The 18,785-nt window shown below is 37.6% G+C and overlaps 1 protein-coding gene across 1 annotated transcript in view; it reads right to left on the bottom strand.

Annotated features, from left to right (window-relative positions):
- Positions 1-18,785, bottom strand: part of ATRNL1 (attractin like 1) — an 802,972-nt gene that overhangs the window by 456,601 nt on the left and 327,586 nt on the right. Inside the window, exon 25 of the mRNA XM_012102986.5 lies at positions 13,325-13,386. Coding sequence (XP_011958376.3) covers positions 13,325-13,386 — 62 coding nt within the window. The remainder of the gene's footprint in view (positions 1-13,324; positions 13,387-18,785) is intronic.

The raw sequence follows: 18,785 nt of genomic DNA, 5'->3' as shown, positions 1-18,785 counted from the left end.
AGTATGTTTCACTCTATAGTGTTCTAAATCTCAGCATTGAAAATGAGACATGGAGCACTGGTTTAGCTAAGTTGCAATAAACTTGGCACATTTTACTGGAGCCATATTTGATATTTTGGTTTAAAAGAACAGTTGGGACCTATATGTCTGTTTGCTTCTATAGCAAAACCAGGGAGAGAATTCCTGAAGAAACCTCCAATATAATAAGATGTAATTTATGGTTTCTACTTAGGGAAATCTGTATCTCAGGCCTTGTTTCCATTAACATATCTATTATCATAATTTTACTTTGGAAGAGGAGGACTTCTATTTTTCATTCTACCAGTGTTCTTTGTTCTCATAGCATTAAAAAAAAGAATGTTTATACCACATACCCCTGTGGGCTATGTCATTTTGATACTAATGACTTAGGTTTACCTCTCTCCTTATTACATCTCTCCTTTTTGTCTTTTAAAATATCTTCGTGGACAACATGATTGCTTCATTTTCCTAAATCTTGATCACTGTATTCATTTTAAATTATTCTTCCCACTCATATTATTATTTCTATAAGGTTATCTTTGATTATTCTTGTTTTTAATTGCTTAACTCCTACTTTTTCTTTCTTTTTCTATTATTTAGATTCTTAAACCTTTCCTTTCTGGATCCTCCAAAATAGTATCACCATTTCTTTTGGCACTTTATACCCACTAAGATGGCTATAACCAAAAAAAGAGAGATAAAAAGAGAAGTGTTACTGAGAATATGGTGAAACTTGAACCCTCATACATTCCTAGTGAGAATGTAAAATGGTGCAACTCATTTGGTAAATGGTTTGCCAGTTTCTCACAATGCTAAATCCAGAGTTACCATATGACTCATCATTGCCCCTCTTAGGTACATACTCAGGAGAAGCAAAACATATCGCCACACAAAAACTTGAACACAAATGTTCAAGAACCAAATTCACAAGAACCAAAAAGAGGTAAAAATTCAAATGCCCATCAACCAAAAAAGGAGAAATGAAATGTGTCTTATCCATACAATGAAATATTATTTAGCAATAAAAAGCAATGATGCACTGATACATACAACATCATGGACAAATCTTGTCAACACTGTCATAAGTGATAGCATCCAGTCACAAAAGAATATATACTGTATGATTCCACTTATATGACAATGTTCAGAATAGGATAATCTATAGATAGGAACTAGATTCAGTTCAGTTCAGTCGCTCAGTTGTGTCCGACTCTTTGCAACCCCATGAATTGCAGCACGCCAGGCCTCCCTGTCCATCACCAACTCCCAGAGTTCACTCAGACTCACGTCCATTGACACAGTGATGCCATCCAGACATCTCATCCTCTGTCGTCCCCTTCTCCTCCTGCCCACAATCCCTCCCAGCATCAGAGTCTTTTCCAATGAGTCAACTCTTCGCTTGAGGTGGCCAAAGTACTGGAGTTTCAGCTTTAGCATCATTCCTTCCAAAGAAATCCCAGGGCTGATCTCTTTCAGAATGCACTGGTTGGATCTCCTTACAGTCCAAGGGACTCTCAAGAGTCTTCTCCAACACCATAGTTCAAACGCATCAATTCTTCAGCACTCAGCCTTCTTCACAGTCCAACTCTTACATCCACACATGACCACAGGAAAAACCATAGCCTTGACTAGACAGACCTTAGTCAGCAAAGTAATGTCTCTGCTTTTGAATATGCTATCTAGGTTGGATACCCTTCATCCAAGGTAAGGAGCAGTGGCTGCACTTTGCTGGAGCAGCCGTGGAGAGATACCTCACACTCAAGGTGAGAGAAACCCAAGTAAGATGATAGGTGTTCCAAGAGGGCATTAGAGGGCAGACACACTGAAACCATACTCAGAGAAAACTAGTCAATCTAATCACACTAGGACCACAGCCTTGTCTAACTCAATGAAATTAAGCCATGCCCATGGGGTAACCCAAGACGGGTGGGTCATGGTGGAGAGATCTGACAGAATGTGGTCCACTGGAGAAGGGAATGGCAAACCACTTCAGTATTCTTGCCTTGAGAACCCCATAACAGTATGAAAAGGCAAAATGACAGGATACTGAAAGAGGAACTCCCCAGGTCAGTAGGTGCCCAACACGCTACTGGAGATCAGTGGAGAAATAACTCCAGAAAGAATGAAGGCATGGAGCCAAAGCAAAAACAATACCCAGCTGTGGATGTGACTGGTGGTAGAAGCAAGGTCCGATCTGTAAAGAGCAATATTGCATAGGAACCTGGAATGTCATGTCCATGAATCAAGGCAAATTGGAGTGGTCAAACAAGAAATGGCAAGAGTGAGCGTCGACATTCTAGGAATCAGCGAACTAAAATGGACTGGAATGGGTGAATTTAACTCAGATGACCATTATATCTACGACTGCGGGAAGGAATCCCTCAGAAGAAATGGAGTAGCATCATGGTCAACAAGAGTCCGAAATGCAGTACTTGGATGCAATCTCAAAAATGACAGAATGATCTCTGTTCATTTCCAAGGAAAACCATTTAATATCACAGTAATCCAAGTCTATGCCCCAACCAGCAACACTGAAGAAACTGAAGTTGAACGGTTCTATGAAGACCTACAAGACCTTTTAGAACTAACATCCAAAAAAGATGTCCTTTTCATTATAGGGGACTGGAATGCAAAAGTAGGAAGTCAAGAGACACCTGGAGTAACAGGCAAATTGGGCCTTGGAATGCGGAATGAAGCAGGGCAAAGACTAATAGTTACGCCAAGAAAATGTACTGGTCATAGCAAAACCCTCTTCCAACAACACAAGAGAAGACTCTACACATGGACATCACCAGATGGTCAACACTGAAATCAGGAACTAGATTAGTGACTGTTTAAAACTTAGGATGCTTGAGAGGGATGGGAAATGACTGCAAATGTGTATAGAGTTTATTTGGGGGTGATGAAAATGTTATAAAATTACTGTGAAGATGGCTGTAGAGCCATTGAATTTTATGATGTAAATAGATACGTTACACTTTACATATCTCAATAAGGCTATTTTAAAAAATAAATTAAAATTAGAAATTAGAAAATGAATTAAAAATTAGACAATTGTATGTAAAATCGGAAGTTTCAAATTTTCTAGTGTTCCTATATGATTTAGGAGTAGGAAAAAAAAGACAGTGATTAACACTAATGCTGGTTAGAAAAAATATACATGTTAAAATTTAAATATAGTCATCAAAGAAAAAATATAAAATGTATAATTCTTAAACTGATAAAAGGAAAAAAATAAAGGATATTAAAAGGATAGTCAATTTCTTAGAAAGCAGGGGAGAAGGAAGAAAGATGACTTGAGAAAGCATTTTAAAAAGTGAAAAGATGAAGAAAAAACTAAAATACATCAGTAATCACAATAAATAGAAATTCATTAAACCTGTCACTTCTAAAGTCAGAGATTTTTCAGATTATTAAAACAGAATAAACAATGTCCAGATATTTGCGGTGTACAAGAAACATTTAAAATCTAATAAGATAAAAAATGCTGAAAGTAATGAAAATAGATTTATGAAGGAAATTCTAACAAAATGATACTAAGCCTACATAAAACAAGATATAAATTAAGACCAAAATTTCACAAGAGACAAAGAGAATTCAAAATTGTTAAAACAATAATTCAAACTCCTCTTTAAATAATGGATAGGAACATCAGATAAACAGAAGAGTGGAAACAGAGAATTAGAACACAATAAATCAACTATTAACAGACATATATAAAACACATTCCCAACAACAGGATACACATCCTTCTCAAATGCACATGAGATACTGTCTAGGCTATACTATATTTTAGGTCACAAATTGTCTCAATAAATTTAAAATAATAGGTATCATGAAAAGTATCTCCTTCAACCACAGCAAAATAAAGCTAGAAATAAATAAACAGAAAAAAAACCTGGAAAATTCACAAATTTGGGGAAATGAAACACCAGACTCTTGAACAACCAACAGCTCACAGAAGAAATCACAAGGGAAATCAGAAAAATACTTAGAGACAAATGAAAATGAAAACAGAGCATATTAAAACTGATCGGACTCAGTGAAAGCAGTGCTAAGGAAGAAAAGTTTAACTATAAATGCTCTCATGGAAAAATAGCTCTCAAATCCACAATCTAACTTTAAATTTACGGAATCAGAAAAAGAACTAAACCCAAAGTTAGCGAAAGGAAGGAGATAATAAAGATTAAAACAGAGATAAATGAAATACAAAATAATAGAGAAAAATCAACATAACCAGCAATCGGTTCTTCAAACAGAAAAACAAAACTGACAAACTTTTGACCAGATTTAATCAGGGGGAAAAAAAGGCAAGAAGATTCAACTTACTAAAAATAAATTAAAAATAAATATAGTATAGATAATACTACTCATCCTATAACGATAGAAAGGATTTATTAGAGTGTACTATGAACAAATGCACACCAACAAATTGTGTAACCTAGATGAAATGGACAATTTAGGAATTTGTGATTTTAGGAAAACACAAAAGCTACACAAAAGTTTGAATCATGAAAAAACTGACAACGTCTAGAACTATGACTAGTAAAGAGACTGAATCAGTAATCAAAAACCTCCTGACAAAGAAAAGCCTGGGGACGATAGCCTCACTGATGAATTCCACCAAACATTTCAAAAAGAACTAATACCAATCCTTCTCAAATTGTTCCAGACATTAAAGAAAAGGAAACAATTCCTAACTCAGTCTATGTGACCGGCATTATCTTGATACCAAAGTCATTTATGAACAATGACACAGAAAAAGGGAAATTATTATTATTAAAAGAATTATATATGGTGACCAAGAAGGATTTATTCCTGAAATGCAAGGATGGTCTAACATATAAAGAGCATCAATGTAATACACCATATTAACAAAAAGGGGAAAAGCTCACATAATTATCTGGATTCCCATATCCATTTGAATTTTAGGACCCCAAGTAGCCTGAAAAAATATTGAAAAAGAACGAAGATGGAGGATCCACACTTCCAGATTTCAAAATTTACTACAAATCTACAGTAATCAAGAGAGTATGATACTGGCATAAAAATGGGCAAAAGAACAGACCAAAAAAAAAGACATATGGATGACAAATAAGCACATGAAAGTGTTCTTATCAGCAGTAATCATTAAAGAAATGCAAATCAAAACCATAAAGAAATGCCAAGTTGCATCCACTGGGATGGCTACTATCAAAAAGAAGGAAGGAAGGGAAAGAATGAAAATTGCACGTGTTTGGTGAGAATATGGAAAAATCGGAATCCGTGGCACTGTTGGTGAGAATGTGGATGGTACAATTAAACAGTATGGAGGCCCTTCAAAAGTTAAAAACATAATTACCATATGACTCAGCAATTTCACTTCTGGGAATATACCCAAAAGAACTGAACCAAGATCTTGAATACATACTTATATATTCATATGCATAGAAGTATCATTCACAACAGCTAAACAGGGAAGCAACTCAAGTGTCCATCAACAGGTGAATGGAAAATCAAAATGTGGTATATATAATACATATAATGGAATATAATTCAGCCTTAAAAGAAGGGAAATTCTTACATATATCACAACATGAATGAGCCTCGAGAACATTATGCTAAGTGAAATGAACCAGTTACAGAAGGACAAGTATTATATGGTTTTACTTACATCAGATAACTAGATTAGTAAAGATCATAGAGACAGAAAGTAATCACAGAGGCCGCACTTTCTGAGCATCGCGGTGACAGCAAGAAGACCTGATCCTGAGAGATGAGTAACTCCTCTACACGCAGTTTGACTTGAGGACTCAACATTGACCTTGTCAGACTCTTGGACTGCAATGTAATCTAAATTACACTGCACTGTAATTAGGCTCTTTCACTCAACTTTCCTTTCTTCCTGCTCTACTTCACGAATGTCAGATTGGCACTGTGGTCTAAAAGATCTCTCCCTTTCTGCCCTGATCTCTCCGTCACAAGAGTTCCCCCTAATACATTTACTGCAGGGCCGATGCCATTCTGATCTCCACTTCTCTGAGGACTCATGGTCTGAGATATCAGGAGGTAAAACTGAGATTTGTAATTGGCTCACTCACTACTTGGCAGGCTAAAAGGAAACCATCCATGTTGCTTGAGTCATCCCTGGAAGAAGACTTCAACTGCTAAAGATTTCACCAGTGACGATCTGGGAAAAATGTTTTCAAAAGATAGTGGAGTTGGATAATTACTGAATATTTGCATTAACCCTACAAAGGGCTAATGAGAGACTGAAGGCCATTAACAAATATTACAGGCTAAATATAAGAGCCAGAGGGTCTCTTTTATAGCTTTAATTCAGACCCTTATCCCTGACAGTGGAAGAACCAATACGAATGAGCAGCAGAGTAATGATCCAAGGGTGAGAGCTGCGGAGTTCCAGAGACGATAGACTGCTCAGCTAGAGCAGTCCTCTTATGTAAAGACAATGGCCGTGGTTGGGGAAATTGGAGCTCTTGAAATATGAGATAGGAACATCTAAAATGAAATATCTAGATGGATGTTTCTGAGGAAGTCAGTTCAAAAATTATAGAAACAATAGGGTCGTTCCCTCAACAAGCTGTCAGCGTCTCCTCTCCTGCTTGCCAGACTGATACCTAGGGTTTAAGGACAGTATAATGCATCTTTATAGAGAAGGGAATGGCAACCTACTCCAGTATTCTTGCCTAGAGAATTCCATGGACAGAGAAGCCTGGTGGGCTACAGTCCACGGGGTCACAAAGAGACGGATACGACTTTGCCTGTCTGTACTGAACTGTAACTTCCTCCGATTTTAAAGGAAAACTGGAGAAGGAAATGGCAACCCACTCCAGCGTTCTTGCCAGGGCAGCCTGGTGGGCTGCTGTCTATGGGGTCACACAGAGTCGGACACGACTGAAGTGACTTAGTAGTAGTAGTAATGCATCTTGGCCTGATAAGAAAGAAAGGAGATTATATACTTGGAAGAGTTGCAAGAATTGGCTAGCAGGTAATGGCCACAGCTAGGAGAGTATAACAGGAATTAGAAATCAGTGGTATCTGATCCTGGGGGATGGAATCAGCAAGAATTCATGAATTTTGGTACACAGTCTCAGGACCAGGAAATGCAATACCCCATGGAAGACTCCAGGGGATAGTGCAAAGTTGAAGAAGAAGTGACTCTTAGAAGTCTGGATAAAGCAATGGCCAATGCAAAGTGAAATGGAAATGCCTGAGTTCCCTGAGAAGATGGAAGAGAAAGATAAAAGAGGCTGACAGGAGGAAATGTGCCAGAAAGAATGTATTATGTAAGGTCAGAAGAACTACCAGAAGATTACTTTCCATGGACGCACCATTCACTGAGGCCATGAGGAATCTGCTGATGAAAGGGCACACTAAGAAGTTCAGTGATGGCTTTCTTCTGAAGATCAAAGCTGACAATAGGAGAGGCAGTGACAGAGCTAGGCGTTAAATGATGGAGTTCCAAAGTGAAAAAGACCAAGGGTCAGTGTTTAACTGTCAGAATCCAGGGTCACAATTAGGATAATGATTAACAAGCCTGGAGAAGCAGACAAGGGTGCTGCCCAACAAAGAACTGTGGGGTGACTGATAACGGATGGTATCTATACGAGGGGCAAAATAGGTGGGCGGCTAACAATGGTGCTCCTTAATATTACTTGAAGTAGGAATGGAGGGGTAAAGGCTGAGGGTAGTTGCCCCAAGAGATGATTGTGATCCTCTGCTCAGTTCCAAGATGAGTTAATTTACAAATCCAGAATCCATTGACTGAACAGGTAGCTGAGTTCACAGAAAAAAAGGTTGTCTTGAAACACCTTGGAAAGTGTATAAAATGATTCCCAAAGGAACATGTGTATGACTACTTTATAAAGAGATTTGTGTTTATTTGGGTATATACACAAGTATATTTATGGGTACATACTCAGTGTAAGACAAATTAATAGATATTTTCACTACTATAAGACACAAGGTTAGCGATGACACAGCTAGCCAATGATCAGATCACCACCATGGCCCCTTGTTAGAGCTGGGGTGTCTCCAGGGTCCAGATAACAAATTCTGGCTAAATCCTGGCTCATACTGGGAAACTGTGTCTATACATCCACCCTGTGATAGTGGCATCCGGTCCTATCACATCACGGCAAACAGATGGGGAAAATGTAGAAACAGTGTCAGATTTCATTTTCTTGGACTCCAAAATCAATGTGGATGGTAACTGCAGCCATGAAATTAAAAGACAGTTGCTCCTTGGAAGAATAGCTATGACCAACCTAAACAGTGTATTTAAAAGCAGAGACATCGCTTTGCTGACAAATGTTCATATAGTCAGAGCTATGGAGAAGGCAATGGCACCCCACTCCAGTACTCTTGCCTGGGAAATCCCATGGATGGAGGAGCCTGGTAGGCTACAGTCCATGGGGTCGCTAAGAATAGGACACGAGAGAGCGACTTCACTTTCACTTTTCCCTTTCATGCACTGGAGAAGGAAATGGCAACCCACTCCAGTGTTCTTGCCTGGAGAATCCCAAGGACAGAGGAGACTGGTGGGCTTCCATCTGTGGGGTCGCACAGAGTCAGACACGACTGATGCAACTTAGCAGAAGCAGCAGCAGCATGGCTTTTCCAGTAGTCATGTACAGATGTGAGAGTTGAATCATAAAGAAGGCTGAATGCTGAAGAATTGATGCTTTTGAACTGTGGTGCTGGAGAAGACTCTTGAGAGTCCCTTGGATAGCAAAGAGATCAAACCAGTCAGTCCTAAAGGAAATCAACCCTGAATATTCATTGGAAGAACTGATGCTGATGTTGAAGATCCAACACTTTCGCCATCTGATGTGAAGAACTGACTGACTCATTGGAAAAAACCCTGATGCTGGGAAAAATTGAGGGCAAGAGGAGGGGGCAACAGAGGATGAGATGGTTGGATGGCATCACTGACTCAATGGATATGAGTTTGAGCAAACTCAGGGAGATAGTGATGGACACAGAAACCTGGCTGCAGTTCATGGGTTCACAAAGAGTCAGACACAACTTAGTGACTGAACAACAAGTGATAATTTCCTTACTTTTCAAGTGTATAATTAGAAATTATGTACAAAGTGGTTAGAGTAAACCCCTACATTGCGTTTCTGGCCTGTGAGGTAAGATCTATCACAGTAGGAAAAACCAAGTGGCAACCTCTGAAAATATCCTCCATTTGGTCAAGATGGTAAATCAAAAACATTATGTAATCCTTGCACTGCTGCTGCTGCTGCTGCTAAGTAGCGTCAGTCGTGTCCGACTCTATGCGACCCCATAGATGGCAGCCCACCAGGCTCCCCCGTCCCTGGGATTCTCCAGGCAAGAACACTGGAGTGGGTTGCCATTTCCATCTCCAATGCATGAAAGTGAAAAATGAAAGTGAAGTTGTTCAGTCGTGTCCAACTCTTAGCGACCCCATGGACTGCAGCCCACCAGGCTCCTCCGTCCATGGGATTTCCCAGGCAAGAGTACTGGAGTGGGGTGCCATTGCCTTCTCCAATGTAATCCTTGTAGGACAGTGAAAATTAGAACCACCATTAAAAAGTCTAAATGGTACAGGGTCCTTGCTATATCTCCATTTAATTTACCAGGCTGAACTTCTTTAAAAAATTGAGACTTTTCAGATTCACACAGACTTGCTTTTCCATTTTACATACCAGAAAAGTCTTTATTTCTTAAATGATTTCTTTCAATTTTTAATTACTCACTGTTATATATTACTGTATACTACAGACTCTAACAACACCTTTTAATTCTATTATGATAAAGGACATATGCGTATGTGTATGTTTATATATGTCTGAATACCTTCGCTGTTCACCTGAAACTATTACATATTGTTAATTGGCTATACTCCAATACAAAATAAAAACCTAAAAGGACTGAGATTTAGAGGTACTAGGTAATCTGCTTAGGCTTCCCCGGTGGTTCAGATGGTAAAGAGTCTGCCTACAATGCTGGAGACCTGGGTTTGATTCCTGGGTCAGGAAGATCCTCTGGAGAAGGAAATGGCAACCCACTCCAGCATCCTCGCCTGGAAAATGCCATGGATGGAGAAGCGTGGTAGGCTATAGCCCATGGGGTCACAAAGAGTTAGACATGACTGAGCTAATTCACTCTCAGGTGATCTGCTTAGATGGCGCTGAAAGCTAAGGCCAGAGCCAGGCTGTGACTATAAATGATCTCACTAATACTGACTGAATTACGTTTACCACCAGAACTACTCCCAATATAAAAGTTAAAAAACTGGCACTGGCCTCCTTTAAACTTGGCTAAATGAAAGGCTGACACTTCATCTATACTACTTCAGGAACACAGAGACAGCAATAGCAGTAATAGTGGCCTGATTGAAGGATGTCCATAAATGCTGAACTGTCTAAAACTCTCTTTTAAAATTTAACAGTAAGTCTACTTAATAGAAAAATAACCTTAAAAGTATTCTGTCCATGATTTTCCTTAACAATGAGACAATTTTAAAATCATCTAATTTACATTTCACTACTGAAAAAATTTAAATGATAAAAAACCCATCAAATACATTTTATCTCACACAATAACTAGAGTATATTACTTTGTCTGTGATGCCAACATAATAAATAGGATCACCTCTATGACATGGTACACATTAACACTTGCTTTCTTTTACTTAATAAAGAGCTATTGAACTTAAACACACACACAAATTCAAAAGCTTAAACTAAAACCCTAAATATTTAAATAATTTATAAATTCAGCTTTGTGAATTTTTATACAAATAAACTTTTCAGTATATTAACATCTACATTATCCTGTCAAAAACTTATTTTTATGCATTAAATAAAGCTCATTCGATTATAACTTCTAACACTTTTCAAAAACATTATAATGTCATTAGGTTTTAATATCCCTTAATAGTCACAAGTATAAAATCAGAAAATGTTTAAATACATTTAAGATGTTTCCTCAAATTTACTCTTTAAGGGACAAATTTAAATATGAATGAACTTTGCAGTGTTAGTAAGAAATATGTTTTCAGCATTAAATTTCAGAAATTAATGTTTTTAAGGGACAGACAACCTGATTGTTCTCAGAGCAAGGTGACTAACATGGCAAGGATTCTGACAAGAAGCAAATAACTGAACAGATAATGTGTGAATTGGAGAAAAGAGTTTAGAAAACTGGAAGGCCATAAATGGAGATGAAGGAATTAGACTTGCTTTGTATGGGCCCATATGGGTAAATTAGAATAGCTATCACAGGGAGGCAGATTTCATCTCAATTATAAAGAACAACTAATTCTCTGAAGACAGAAAATGCTATCACAAGAGATGTTCTGTTTCCTGCCATTAAAGGCATTCAGGCATAAGTTAAATCAGTGGTTGGGCAAACTGTGTCCACAGGCAGGATTCAGCCTGTGCGCACGCTAAGTCACTTTAGTAGTGTCCAAATCTGTGACGCTGTGGACTGTAGCCCACCAGGCTTCTCTGTCCACGGGATTCTCCAAGCAAGAATACTGGAGTGGGCTGCCATGACCTCCTCCAGGGGATCTTCCCCATCCAGGGATGGAACCCAGGTCTCTCACGTCTCCTGCATTGGCAGGAAGGTTGTTTACCACTAGGGAAGCCCAGAATTCAGGCTACCAGCTATTTTCAATCTAATACAGGTTTTTTGGAACATAAATAATCACTCCCATTTGTTTCCAAACTGACTCAGGCTGCTTTAGCACCACAGACACCTTATAGCCCACAAATCTTGAAATTATTTACTAACCAGCCCTTTATAGAAAAATGTTTGCTCACTCCTGTGGATAAGGGATTAGGAATTCAAGTATTGTATGGTATCTTGATAAGATAACCAATACTTATCACTTACTTAGGTGCAGAGGAAGTACTGGGCATACCATCTGTGTCAAGGACTGGGTTTAACAGGTTCTTTACTGTACAAAGCTTCCCTTGTGGCTCAGCTGGTAAAGAATATGCCTGCAATGTGGGAGACCTGGGTTCAACCTCTGGGTTGGGAAGATCTCCTGGAGAAGGGAACAGCTACCCACTCCAGTAATTCTGGCCTGGAGAATTCCATGGACTGTATAGTCCATGGAGTCACAAAGAGTCGGACACGACTGAGCGACTTTCACTTTCTTTATTGTATAAAGCAGCCCAGACAACTTGGTGAGCGAAGGTCAAAATCACCTGCATCTTTGTGCTGTGATGTGGGGCTATGTCTACCAGAAGGAGGAGACACGATTGTCTAATTCACACAAAGGAATCCTGTGGATCAGTATAAGCTGTACACATCATTTATGTTAATAAAGATAACATTCTTTCTTTTTTTGTTGTTTTTAAGTACTGCATTGACCAACTAGTTCTTTTTATTTTATTGGAGTATAACTGCTTTATAATGTTGCGTTAGTCTCTGCTGTACAAGGCAGTGAATCGTCTACATGTATAGATGTGTGCCCTCCCTCGAGAACTTCCCTCGCTACCCCCACCCCACCCAACTAGATGCCATGTCTCAGATATTCTATCACTGAAACTCAGCTTCTTCCCCTCACCCACTGTTTATTTACATCCTATGGAAGTGAACACAAATGTTTATGAAAAGAACTTTTAGGTTTTGAGAAATGCTACAAGCTCTATCCTCTCTTTAAGAACAATACACTGCAAATGAACACATTAAAAACTGTGAGAAAAAAATCTGAGGAAGTCAGTTAAAAACAAACCAAAAGAGACCTATTCAACTTTGGTATACATAGTATTTTCCAAACATATTTAGTTACGGAACCCTTTTCAGTGAACCTACTGTTAACATCTCAAATAACTGAAGTTCAAGGAAATTATGGTATATTCTAGGTCACATTTAGTACTTCCAGATTACATGCTCTTTGAGGGCAAAAAAATACATCCTTTTCCTCATCCCCTATTGATTGTATCACATTGCTAAATACAATAATAACTTAAGAAATCCAAGAAATTTATTTTAATGCTAGGAAACATACCTAATCAATATGATGAAAACTGTTAATTTCACTAATTAAAACAGGCTTTAATTACTTATGTGACGTAGAACACAGGGTTGTCATCTTCTTTCCACTAAATTAACTAGCTATTAAATAGCAGTATAGCAAAATAATCCTGCAACAGTGCATGTCGAATGTGTTTCTTCTGCTCTGCGGTATATATTTAAGTACGTAAAACTATACAAGACAGACTGTATCATATTCAAGGTTAAAGAATTGATATTACCTAACAGATTGACAGGACATCAGAATACAGATTTAACACATTCAAAGTCAATAAAAGCAAATTACCTGAAGAAGGTGACAAAAAACTGCACAAGATCCATGATTGTGTTGTGCTGTGAGAACGCAATCTGAAAAATCAAAACAAAAGGAAGTTTGAAACTTACTGAATCTGTGTTCTTCTTCGAAGTGGTGATGTTTCACGGCATTTGCAAATACAATATTTTTAAATCATCAAGAAATTTGGATTACCATATTATAAATCATATGTGCTAGAACCAAAATTTCATTGACAACACTTCATAGATCCAAAAACTGAAGACAACCTTTTCACAGGCTATAACACTAAATGCTTTAAGAAAACTATTTTAAAATTACTTCAGTAATGTATGCTAAGACTGTCACTTGAAATCCTATGAAATATGTCTACCTAAAACATGCAAATACACTTCTACATCTAATAATGGTCATACGTTTCTATCAATACAATTGATAATTGTTTATGAGATAAAAAACTTAACTTCAACTCTATGAAGGAAACAGAGGGAACTGGTTTTTCTTGTGTATTATTTGTCTAATGAAGCTGCAGTTATTTTGTTATAAACCCCTGAAAGAATAAAATATATCAAAAGTTTATATTTTCATGTTAATGATTTCAGAAGAGAGTCAATAAAGTTGTTCTCCACTTTTGTTAACATTATAGAGATCATATTGTAAAACATTTGTTGAAGAATTATTATACATTGTACTAGTCAATCGGAGAAAGCAATGGCACCCCACTCCAGTACTCTTGCCAGGCAAATCCCATGGACGGAGGAGCCTGGTGGGCTGCAGTCCATGGGGTCTCAAAGAGTCAGACAAGACTGAGCGACTTCCCTTTCACTTTTCACTTTCATACATTGGAGAAGGAAATGGCAACCCACTCCAGTGTTCTTGCCTGGAGAATCCCAGGGACGGCGGAGCCTGGTGGGCTGCTGTCTATGGAGTCGCACAGAGTCGGACACGACTGAAGCGACTTAGCAGCAGCAGCAGCAGTACTAGTCAATGCAGCATCTGAGTAGAGAATACTTGATATGAAAATCCAATTTTTCACTTATTAGGTGTAAATATTCTAAAAATCTGTTTAACCTATTTTGTCCCATGTGTGAATGGTAATAATAAAAGCATCCACTTCATTGTGTTAGAGGAAAGACTAACTCAATGAATAGAAATAGAATTATTACCATAAAATTTGGTATATAGTAGGCATAATACAATAAATATCATGCTTTTACATCATGTATAAAGGAGCTGGTCAACATTAGTGAATTTTTCCAGGTAGCTGGAGGTGAATAATTAAGTTCTTGAAATCTCCTTCTCTTTTAATCTTTTATGAAAATCTTTCAAAAATATGTAATACAATTTCCACTTTCAGTGAAAACAGACTAACAAAGATGAGATTTCTCTCATCTTAAAGAACTAAAAACTATATAAAATATACAGAAAAACCATTTTCAGACATTAGACGAAAGGCAGACGGGGATATAATCCATGAGTGAAGGAAAACAAAGGAAATGAATTTCACAATTGTACCAGTTTTCAGGGCAAGGAATTGAAATGGCATTCTAAAATAAGAAATACTGTTTCTTATATAAAACAAAGAATTATAGCCAGTCGAGAAGATAGTTAAATTTTTGTATATACATGAAAGCTTAAATATAACAACATTCATTTCCAAAACGCTTCTAAGCATTTGAAGAATTACAAAGCATTTACTCAGAGACTGAGGAAAGATAATTGCTGTAGGAGATTGGTTCTAGGTGAAAACATTTTTAAAAATTTAAGAACAAACATCTTTTAAAATGGAAATGATACAGATGAATCATCTCCCCAGGTACTGTTCATGAGAGTATCTTACAAACAGAACTTACCAAATAATACTGTCAACAATAACTTTAAAACCATAGTGAGATGATTCAAAATACAGCAGTTGAGAACTAACTGGATAATCTTTAAAAGGACAATTATTTTGAAGTCCTAATAAATGAAATTGGTTTAAGATAAATTGGATTAGGAAGATAAAATTAGACGGTGTTGAGAAATATCTAAATAATAAAGAAAAAGAACCTGAATAAAGACTTGAATAAATTAGCAAATATAGAGAAAAGAAAAAGGAAACAAAATAAATAAGCTTAAAAATAAAAGAATAAGAGGAAGTATAGAAGTCGTTGCATTAAATATGAAGAGACTGAATCCTCATCAAAAGAGATTTCCATAGCATGTTAAAAGGCATAATTTACTTTATGTTTCCTATAGACAGCACATCCACAACAGTGACACGTCTATAGTCAAAATATAAAGGAAAGTGAGGAAAAAAAAAAATGGGCTCTTAAAAACAACAACAATGAAGCCATGAAGGATAACATAAGTACCAAAGTGAAATTCAAACTCAAAACCTGGTCTAATAAAACATAAAAGACACAAATAATTCATAAAAATAATAAACCTATATCTACCAAAATACAGGCCAAATAAGTGAAAACACAAAGTTGGACTTCAAGAAGAATTAGGTCACATAATTAAATAGTAAAATTTTAATATGTGTCTCTCTTTCATAACTGATCTGAACAAGCAGACACAAAATGAATTTATTCAGTCATTCAAATCATGAAGAAACATTCAAAGAAATACTGCTTAAGCAAGCTCTGTTCTAGGAGCTGGTGACAACCTTGTAAATAAGGCGGAGCCCCTTGTCTCTTGGAATTGGCATCCCAATAGCAGGAGACAGAAAATAACCAGGCAGACTCATAAATGGATATCATAATTTTTGATAATGACAAATGTTCCGAAGAAAAATAAGGTGATATGATGAAGTAGAAGGCTATGTAAGCTAGTTTAGATAAGGCAGTTACAGCCAGCCTTACTGAAGCCATATGTAAGCTGACACAAAGCAATGTAAAGCCACAGAAAGATCTGTCAGAAGAGAATTTGAGGCTTAGAGAATAGCATGCTTAGGCTAGAGATGTTTAAGAAACTGAAGTCATAACAGCTGCAGTATTGTGAGCTACAGAAAGAATAGTTAAAAATGAGTACAGTGTGACAAGCTGGGGTTAATTCACCTAGGTCCTTGGCATGATAAACAGTTTGGAATGTTTTATAAGAGCTAAATCATATAATAACATGATCTTACTCTCAAGAAAAACATTCTGGCTGCTGGGTGAGGAAGAGATGATAAAGAAAAGCAGGGACATTAACAAGAAGGACACTGGATTTTTCTAGCTATGATAGTAGCTTGTACAAGGATAACATCCTTGCAGACAAAACCAAGTTAATGTGCACATAATTTGGAGCGAAAGGTGAGAGGGCCTGGTAAAGACTGGATATCAGTCATTTAAAACTAAAAGGAAGTTTAGGGCCTCCTCATTATCAGAACTAACAAAAAAGTGTACAATTAAGTAGGAGGAAATCAGGAGAGCACTGTCTCAAGGATGTCAAGAAAAAGGAATGTTGCAAGAAGAAAGTCCTGGTTGGTTTTGTTGGTTGAGTAAGATGAAGATAGGAATATGACTATTAATATTAAATTTGACATCAACCTTGTGCATGGGTAACAAACAAATGTACTTTCAATGAAGGGGTGGGAATGTTCTTTTTTTTTTAATTTAAATTTATTTTAATTGGAGGCTAATTACTTTGCAATATTGTATTGGTTTTACCATACATCAACATGAATCCGCCACAGGTGTACAGTACATGTGTTCCCAATCCTGAACTCCCCCACCTCCCTCCCCATACCATCCCTCTGGGTCATCCCAGTGCACCACCCCCAAGCATCCTGTGTCCTGCATCAAACCTAGACTGGCGATTCATTTCTTATATGATATTATACAGGTTTCAATGCCATTCTCCCAAATCATCCCACCCTCTCCCTCTCCCACAGAGTCCAAAAGACTGTTCTATACATCTGTGTCTCTTTTGCTGTCTCGCATTAAAGAGAGAATGCAAGGCGAACATGTAATGTGAGGAAGTAGAGACAGCAACTACAGATTGAACTTTCAAAAAGATCTGTTAGAAAACAGTAGACAGAATCAGGAGCATATAAAATAGGAAAACAAATCTTTTCCTAAATCCATAGTGCATTTAGAAAAGCAGAGAGTGTACATCATGCAGAGAAACTACTTAAAAATTCCAAATCGTAGGGGTTTTATGTACTATATTATCAGATTAAAACAAAATTAAAACTATAATTTTGAATATAAACAAAAAAAGCTTAACTACTCACAAACTGAGCAATATAATCAGTGAGGTCAAGTTCCAGGTGAAGAGAGACAATGGTAGCATAATTTTTCTTAATATCCCTTAGTTTCTACATTGGGCTTCCCTGATGGCTCAGACGGTAAAGCATCTGCCTACAGTGTGGGAGACCAGGGTTTGATTCCTGGTTTGGGAAGATACCCTGGAGAAGGAAATGGCAACCCACTCCAGTACTCTTGCCTGGAAAATTCCATGGACTGAGGAGCCTGGTAGGCTACGGTCCATGGGGTCGCAAAGAGTCAGACATGACTGAGCGACTTCACTTCAGAAAGAAAAAACTCAGTATCTATCTATCTGCCCATTACCTATCTATATCAAGGAAATTGCAAAAAAAAAAAAAAAAAGAAGAAGAAGAAGAAAATAACTCAACACAGTTAAATGAGAAATTCTCATCCTCTTGATTGCTGAAACATGAACAGGTACTGATAAGCCATAGCACAAGGTACATATGGTACCAGAGTCCACGTGGGAGTAAGAAGAGAATCAACAGGATAATCCAAAAGACATTCACTGGAACCAGGCAGGCCAATTTGAATACAGGAAGTAAAAACTGAAGTGGTTTTGCCTAGTCCAAGAGCATATGAGTGTAAAGGGTCTTCGAGAAGTTCCAAAAGAGGCTAGAACAGCTTGGGACACATGAATTTTCAAAAGCAACCACTCAAATCTCTATTCCAAGACAGACCCCATATTGAGGAAAAACTGTTGGAAGTGAAATCCAAATTGAGCAGAGCAGGGAAAATGGAAACAAAGGAAAAAAGGTCCAACTCTGGGAGAGGAACAGAGCCTGAAAATCTTTAAAAACCAAGTGACATATATCGGGAGGAGGGAAAAAAGGCATATATATATATATATATATATACATACACACACACATGGGCTTCCCTCATTGCTGAGACAGTAAGGAATCCATCTGCATTGCAGGAGGCCCAGGTTCGATCCCTGGGTTGGAAAGATCCTCTGGAGAAGGGAATGTCTACCCACTTCAGTATTCTTGCCTGGAGAATTCCATGGACAGAGGAGCCTGGTGGCCTACAGTCCATAGAGTTGCAAGAGTCGGACACGACTGAGCAACTAATACTGCCACTAAATATTTGTATATGTAGTGTTAGCTATCATCACTCTGACTCTTTAATCTACAAAGGGTTTTGTATTCCTTCCAGATAAGTAATGCAGAAACACTGGTTATAGCCAACAGTGTTAAAATAAATTTAGGATGGCAAAGCACATGACTCAGGCTGGT

This window comes from Ovis aries, chromosome 22, assembly GCF_016772045.2.
Source record: "Ovis aries strain OAR_USU_Benz2616 breed Rambouillet chromosome 22, ARS-UI_Ramb_v3.0, whole genome shotgun sequence".
NCBI classification, from domain to species: Eukaryota; Metazoa; Chordata; class Mammalia; order Artiodactyla; family Bovidae; genus Ovis; species Ovis aries.
The sequence above is the reverse complement of the archived record's forward strand: the minus strand, read 5'-3'. Positions and strand labels throughout refer to the sequence as shown.